The sequence below is a fragment of the Euleptes europaea genome, chromosome 3 (assembly GCF_029931775.1).
Source record: "Euleptes europaea isolate rEulEur1 chromosome 3, rEulEur1.hap1, whole genome shotgun sequence".
Lineage (NCBI taxonomy): Eukaryota > Metazoa > Chordata > Lepidosauria > Squamata > Sphaerodactylidae > Euleptes > Euleptes europaea.
In genome coordinates, this window is record NC_079314.1 from 90,516,821 (window position 1) to 90,524,931 (window position 8,111).

Sequence of the window (8,111 nt, forward strand, 5' to 3'; positions counted from 1 at the left end):
ATTTCCATTAAGTAATGCATAACTTCCCCTTTTTCTTCATAATGTAATCAAGGCCCTTGCATTCCTCCCACACACCAAAATTCACCGCTTCCATATTTCCCCCTTTTTAATCTTTCTAAAAACGTTCTGGAGGTTGATATACATAGGTAGAATCCCACTTTCTCACACACAGCTTAAGGTCTATAAAGGCATGGCAACTGGTCCCTTGCAATCCAGTCCAAGAGAAATTAAGCAAGGCAATTGGGCTGGAACGAAGGAGGCAGAGAAAACAAGTGCCAGTTTAGATCCAAGCTGTGATCAAACCATCACCATTTCAAGTTAAATGACTCAGAATGTCCTTGCGTGGCTGCAAAAAGAAAACAAGTTGTGAATCTTACAGTTTTCCTATTTGGCTAGTGAACCACCCATTCTTAATGCACATATTGAGAAGACAGACTATGGAGCTACCCAGTAAGGAAATAAACATTTTTTTCCCTTCACAAAAAGAAACAGAAGTAGGACGACTTATCCAACTCTCTGTGCAACATAAGCTTAGCCTTGGGTAACTCGATAAATTGTGAGAACCCCCAAAGTCTAAGAGGACATGAGAGAGGATAAGTACGTGTGAACGATTACCAGAGAATTACTTCTGGTGCTAGGACCAGAAGTGACATAGGTCACTCCTATGAAAAGGTAGGTTAAAGATGCTGTTGTTCAGTACCTGGTTTACACAAACCATCAGGTGAGGGACTGCATGGACAGGTGTTTATGCATGGGGAAAAACAACTCACATCCACCCAAAACTAGCGTATCAAGGAGAAGGCTACACTGAAACTCCTCTTCTAGTTTTCCGTTTGCAGAGAAGTCGTTGAGATTTTTGAAGGATGGAGAAGCCTTCCCCCCTTTGTCTGAAGTCCATAAATATCTTTACAACTTCAATTGTCATTTGCATGAACTAGGTATGTTAAGAAGGGGGATGTGGCAATACAGAAGAGCACGGACTTCCTGGTTCATTCAACAAGAGGAAACATTCCAACCACTAGCCATGAACAGGGGCATTTAGTGAGCAGCTTCTATGCATACATGCCCCCGCTGGCTGCAAGACCAGTGCTTCAACTCACCTGGCAGGCAAAGGGGGGGGAGGGAACAAACAGGGCCTGCTGTTGTCAGGCAAGATGTACTCCCAAACCCCCTCCTCCAGGTATTCATAGGGTCTGGCAGGGAGAAAAGATTCAAGCTAGACTTGTGGGGAGGGAGAGTTGAATGCCTCCTGATGGGCACAATGGTACACTTTAAAAGGTTGCTTGGTATCAAAAGTAGAACAAAGGGTTGTTGTTGTTTTCTGAGCTTTTCTGTTCAGTAGCAGAAACCCCTGGCATTACTTCAAAAAGTCAGCCTACCCCTTTTCCTCGTTAAAGTGGAGTGGTTTTAAAAATAACCTTCCCTTCACAGCTCCATTGTTACATCTCTACTATTACATTGAGGACCTCATCGCTGCAGCACTGAACACCATTGCACGTATCCGTTCTGTTGGCTTTTAATGGAAAAAAAAGGGCCAACAAAGGTGCATGGTGGGGGAGTGGGCACCAGGCAAGCACTTTTTGCCTTTAGCAACAGCAGCTCCTAATTTTGTTTGTGTGCGGCCACTAAAACCCCCCTCCCCCAAACTGAGCTGTTCTACATACCACCACAAACCCCCAGTTAGTTGAGTCTGGAGTGGCATGCCACAAAGATATATGGTACCTGCCCTGACTTGGATAGCCTGATCAAATCAGATCTCAGAAACTAAGCAGGGTGGACCCTGGCAAGTATTTGGATGGGAGACCTCCAAGGAATATCTGGGCTGTGACGCAGAGGCAGGCTATGGCGAACCACCTCTGAATGTCTCTAGTGTTGAAAACCCCACCAGGGGTCACCATAAGTCAGATGCAATTTGACGGCAAAAAATATATGTCGTACCCACTAGACACAATCAACTCACTACAAGTGGGGGGGGGGGAGTACTCCCTGATTTGTCCACATCAGCCTCTCCAACTGTGCACAAAGCCTTTGCTTAAGACCTGCTCCATTAGTCCAGGCTTTTAACCATCTAAAAGTTCTCTCATACATGGCTTAGGAAACAGCTGCTCTCCTCTTCTGCCTCTCCCACTCACGTTGGGCTTGGTCTGCTCATTTTCCAACAGCTCTTTGAGGTTTGTTATTTGCAAATGCATGTGTCAGTCGAACCTCTGCGTTCTACAAATTGGAGGTCAGATGAGTTTCCTTAACATGCTGGCTTGCCATGGCATTTCCCAAAGTCATTATCTCCCTTAGACCCCACCCCCCAATGACATAGAAGCCCAGAGGCATTAGTGCAAAGTTCCTTAACATAGCCTTGGAGGGACCAAGTTCTAGCTACATAATAAATAATTAAATAGACTGTCCTCCTTAACGGGAAGCTTAATAAATAGGGTTGCCAACCTCCAGGTGGTAGCTGAAGATCTCCTGCTATTACAACTGATCTCCAGGTGACAGAGATCAGTTCACCTGGAGAAAATGGTCACCTTGGAAGGTGGACTCTATGGCATTACACCCCATTGAGGTCCCTCCCCTCCCCAAACTCCGCCTCCTCAGGCTCCACCCCCAAAATATCCAGGTATTTCCAATCCAGAGCTGGCAACCCTATTAATAAAGCCATCCAAGGCTAAGGGGTTTTTTCCCTTTAAAAAAAGCAAAGCTTTTTGCTGCAAATTCTCCTCTCCACCCCCACCCCAAGGTCAGTTTCAAGTTTCTCTTTGGTGCAGTCAAGGAAGGAGATCAGAACAAAAGGTCCTTTCAGAGTCCCAAAGGAATTCAGCGCTAACTTATCCAATTACAATGGGATCTGTTCCTTGCACACAACAGTGGTGGAGGGGAGAAGACTAAGGAAGTGGAAAATGCAAAGAGAGTTGCAGAACGGATAAAGGAGGAGTTGTGTGCCTGGCGACAAATGGAGGCTAGAGGCAGCAGTGATGGGAGCATTAAGGATTCATGAGCAGTAATTTTGAAATCCTGAATGCACACACAAAGCATGCCCTGTAGAGCAAGCAGAGGAAAGAGAACAAAGAGTGGGCTAGGCTGGAGCAAGGAAGTGGCAGGATATTGAAGCCAGGGTGGCATCAGTCTCCTTGGTTGTGGTTTCTTGAGCAGGCACATGGACTTTCAGAGCTCTTCCAACCAGAGCCTGTGGTGCAGCAAACACACAAGTTTCTCCAGGTTACAACAGTTTAAGAGCATCTCACTCACTCACATGCACACAGTTGGGAAGGGCAAGGGGTGTTTCCTTTTGTTATGAATGGTAGGTTAGGTGATAGCTAGGCTCTCCATTCTGCCCCTTGTTTTCTCTGCATGCCCCCCCCCCCGGCTGCATCCAGACATTGTTGGCTCCCACGCTATCACTGCATTATAGCGATAACTGGCAAATGGATTTTCCTGTGTGGACAAGCCAACCTGATCGAGGAGGAGAAGTTGTTGTTATATGCTGACTTTTTCTACCAAGGAAGAATCAAACTGGCTTACAATCACCTTCCTCCTTTCCCCTCCCCACACAGACACCCTGTGAGGTAGGTGGGGCTGAAAGAGTGTGACTAGCCCAAGGTCACCCAGCTGGCTTCATGTGTAGGAGTGGGGAAACAAATCCAGTTCACCAGATTAGCCTCCGCCGCTCATGTGGAGGAGTGGGGAATCAAACCTGGTTCTCCAGATCAGAGTCCACCGCTCCAAACACCCGCTCTTAACCACTACAGCATGCTGGCTACAGCATGATGATGACATGATCGACAATGATCTATGGGTGTAGCCCTGGTATAGAAATACTGGGGGCTATTGGTGTTTCCTCCTCACCCCAGCAGCTCCTTGCTTCTGCCCTGCATTAGCTTTAGCAAAGCAGCTTCAACAGTTTGTTCTACAAGGCACTATTGCCCCTATCAGACACCTGCTCTGAGTCTCAGGTTCATGTCTCATATAACAAGGCAACAATCTCCTAGGAGAGGGTCAGTTCAACACTTTGACAGAGCAGTCGGGGAAGCACATGGAAGGAAAGGTCCTTCAGAAGAGCAGCGCTGATTAGGAATGCCTCATCATGGTCCAGTAGCACAAGACTTACAGAGCAATCCTAAAGGGAGTGACTCCAGTCTAGGCCCATTCAAATGAATGGGCGTAGACTGGAGTCACTCCCTTTAGGATTGCACTGTTAGCTGTCCATCTTCCCAACAAAAGCGAAGGGAGATTCCAAGTGAATTCTGGACTGCTGGTGGCCGTGTCCTCTGTAACAGCACAACACATTCACTTTATTTTTAAAAGGTGTAAAGATTAAGCCACACAACCAGTGGACATCGCACAGCTAACCCACGATGACTCGGTTGGCACAAGGAGCCATCCGGGGACTGACCAAGACACATCTGACAAAAGACTGAGAATGCTGTTCTCACCACCTCCTGGCTCACACCTGTAGCTCACGAAGATGAGCTGCCACCATCGCTGGCTATTTCCAAATCAGCCACTGTGCCAGAGACAGAGTCAAAGCACAGGGGTCTCACCATGAGATTGTGGGAGAACAGTGAACTGGCATAGAGTTTTATGGAGATAGAAAAGAACAGGAAGTTGCTTTGCCAGAAGGGAAGCCATGGCGCATTCGCTGCCCTTTCTAGAGGGTCTAGGGGGACTGGACATAAGGGTGGGGCAGTATGTAAAAACAGAGGGGAGGCAGAGTTGGAAAAACAACCACACACTAATATCACAATCTCTCCAACTAGCAAAGATTTTCTTTTTCATAATTAGAGGCTCCTCCTATTACTGTACATGCACTTCCCATTTCTTGTATTAAGCACAGGGGGCTCAAAGCTTCACTTATTTCCCTAGCAGCAAACATAACATGGTGCTTCCAAAATGCTTCACCCTGACTTAGTTACCAACACCATAAAGCGATTTGGAAAGGCACTAGGCCACTCCACAGAAGGGCAGATGGATGCCAGCAACAACAGGATATTTAAATGATTGGCATCTGGCTCTAGCTGCTGGGCTTTTGCATCTGCTTCATCAAATGGACTTCTTTCCCCCATGCCAGTCACATTACAGGCCCAGCTCTTGCATACCAACACAACAGCATTTTTCCTCAAAAAGGCATCATCATTGAGCCAAGTACTGTCATACTTCTGGGATGGGCATTATAGCTGGGTATATTTAGTATCCTAATCTCCCCTTTCCTTGGAAGCAACTCCAGTGCCATCACACACACACACACCATTTTAGTTGAAAATGCAAGCATCACATTTTGTTGTTATGGAAGAAGGAGGGTTTACCCTCCATGGGTATTCTTCCCTTTGCAAATCTGCTGGCTGAAGACCCTACTTGCCACACTCAGTGTTGGGCAGCAACACATCCATTTCCTGAACAAGCTAGACAGCCTTCATAGCCTGCCAGTTTGTAGAAGGTTTTCCCTGAATTGTCCGTGATCAGCAGATGAAAAGCAGAGTTCTTTGGTGCAACCGTGCTCTCGCAGTGTGCTTGTGTGCACACCCACTAACATCACACAGACATGGCAAAATATACATATCTTAAAAGAGCACAGCAACTCCTGTTGTCCTTTACAAGCTAGCGCTCTCTCTCTCTCTCTCTCTCTCTCTCACACACACACACACACACACACACACACACTTCCTAATTAAGGTTCTTGCCATCTGCAGTAAGAGCAAACAGAATCAGAGTTCTCGGTGGCCAAGTCTTAGTACAAGCTCTGTAAGAATAGTCCAGACCTTGTTTGCCTTCAGCTCCCTTTCCCTTGTCTGCAATCTCTATGGACTGAGCAAATGACAGCATGTCAAGACGTGGAATGGAAGGATGTCCTAAGTTTCATATGACTTAGAAGACCAGCTTTTAAAGCGGAGTTCGACACCATCCCGATCAAAACTAAAAAGACTGTAAAGGTTAATTCATGTTCACCTCACCATGCTTCCAGCTGTTGCGCCCCTGCGTGTCCCCATATCTCAAGCACAGAGTACATCACTCCATCTGCTACCTGCATAAGATTTTTCTCCCATCCTATAGGAGAGGCGAGGGGGCTTTGCCAGGATCTCCTGCTAGTTCCTGGGGCCAATTCCTACTTCTTCTGGTCTTCATTAACATGATTAGGAATCTCCCCCCCCCCCCAAGTCTCATTTCTGGAATGGGGCAGACAGAGGCTGAAGAGAATGTAAACTTCCCCAGCTGGAGAGGAGGGAAAAAAGGAAAAGACCAGAGTTATGCCTCATTTCTCTCCCTTTATCCACGAAGTTCCAGTTTCCCCATGCAAGCCCCACTCCCATCACCCAGCCCCCTTTGCCTTCTGGTAGGGGTTCTCCAGTAAGTAAGAAAACCTCTGGTAGTTCTTCAGCAGATATTTAGGGGCATACATTTGTTCCTTGGGGTCTGCAGGAGGGTACTCCTGAATGGTACCATCAAACCACCCCCCAGTCCGGATTAGCTCCCGGATATAATTGAGGTCCCGCTTGTCCTCGTAGTCTCCCCAGCGGGGAAAATCTCCGTTCTGTGCTGACACCAGTTTGAAGTAAATTCCCTCAGGTGTGAAGCACCAAGAGCAGTGCCAGCCAGCAAAGTGGAGAGGACTGCCCAGGGACCACTGTACCAGGATGTGGCCTGTGCTGTTTTCATATTGCCGAAAGCCAGGCATGGTATAATACTCCCTCCGGCGAAGACGGATCCCATCTGTGGCGTAAACAGTCTGAAGCATTCCAATTGTGCAACCAGAGACCACCTCCAGGGTGCCAGGCTGCTTCCAGAAGAAGCCGTAGAGAGATTTGCGCATGTGGAAAGCAAAGGGCTCTGTCCAGCCATCGTACAGTTTGAGAAAGAGCATGCCATCACGGGCTGGGATCTCATCTGCATCGTCAATGATGAAAACATCATCAGGCCGCAAGTTGCGGAGGCGGGAGACGCCGTCCCGAGTCAGAAACGTGCGCAGATAGTCATCAGCGATCCAGCCGTCCTGCCGGCCACCAGGAGGGAAGTGATCCAGGAAGACGTAGAGCAGCTTGTGGCGGATGTAGTCAAAGGACCCGTTGAGCAGCATCTCGCGGAACTTGAGTGGGCGCGGCTCGCCGTAGGCCGTGAAATTCGATTCACAGACAACAAAGGCGTCCACCACATCCCCCAGTTCATGGAAACGCACGTCCAAGAGATCAAATTCATGGTTCACATTGATGGCATTAATGACTCTCCTGGGTACCTCTCGTGGTGTCAGACGGTCTTTAGTGGGTAGGTTGGAATATTGGACCACAGTGGGCACCCCGCAGCTAGGCCCGTGCCAACCAGGCAGGCACACACACTCCACCCACTTCCGCCGCTTGGCCCCATTAGTGCTCAGAGGTTTCCGGCCTGCGCGTTCTGAAGCAGCTCCCTCTAGTTTTTCATCTGGCCGGCCTGCTAGTGGTTTTTCCAGCACCTTGGTCCCTGGCTTGAAGCAGACCCCGCCGGCTTTGGTATGTACGAAGTATTCCGAAGCGTCTTCGGGCAGCACAAACTCCGCCCTGTGCAACTCCTCACTGGCTCTGCTTGGGGAAAGAGGCTGAAGTAAAGGCGAGTGGGAATAGAGTGGCGTGCGGAGGAACTCTGGAACCCCTGGCTCGGGGCTGACTTGAGGTGTGACGGGCGCATTGTTCCAGAAGAAGTTAGAGACCAGGTTGGGGCTCAGCGACGCCAGCTCCCTGGGGAAGGTGACATAGGAGAGGGCCTTCAGGAAGTGAAGGAAGGAGATGAGGCAGAGACCAGCCATGCACAGAGTCAGAAAGAGCTTGTGGCGTCTCATCTTCATCCTGGGATGGGAGGAAACAAGAGAAGAAATAGTCATGTTAATTTTTTACTAGCTTACAAGGATTTTTCAACCACTGATTGAAAAAAAACAAAAACAAGAGTGTGCAGGGATGGTAAACCTGAGTTAAATTAGAATCCAGTCTAATCCCCCTTCCCTTATCTCTGCCTCCCTCCCAAGTCCAGTGACCTCCCAAATCAATTAGAATCTAGAGCAACCAGAGATAAGTACTTTCTTCATATACCTACCACTTGCCCTATTGCAAGGTTTCTGATTGGAGAACAGCAGTTATACCCATACTGTCTGAATA

At 48.2% G+C, this 8,111-nt stretch overlaps 1 protein-coding gene across 1 annotated transcript; it reads right to left on the reverse strand.

Annotated features, from left to right (window-relative positions):
- Positions 1-6,140: 6,140 nt before the first annotated feature.
- MGAT3 (beta-1,4-mannosyl-glycoprotein 4-beta-N-acetylglucosaminyltransferase) lies at positions 6,141-7,804 on the reverse strand. Its single transcript, XM_056846928.1, has one exon. The coding sequence runs from the start codon at positions 7,802-7,804 to the stop codon at positions 6,299-6,301; it is 1,506 nt and encodes a 501-aa protein (XP_056702906.1). The 3' UTR covers positions 6,141-6,298.
- Between the last annotated feature and the right edge of the window lie 307 nt (positions 7,805-8,111).

Bases quoted from the DNA above. Each gene is read 5' to 3' on its own strand.
- MGAT3 (XM_056846928.1), bottom strand. From the start codon at position 7,804: ATGAAGATGAGACGCCACAAGCTCTTTCTGACTCTGTGCATGGCTGGT.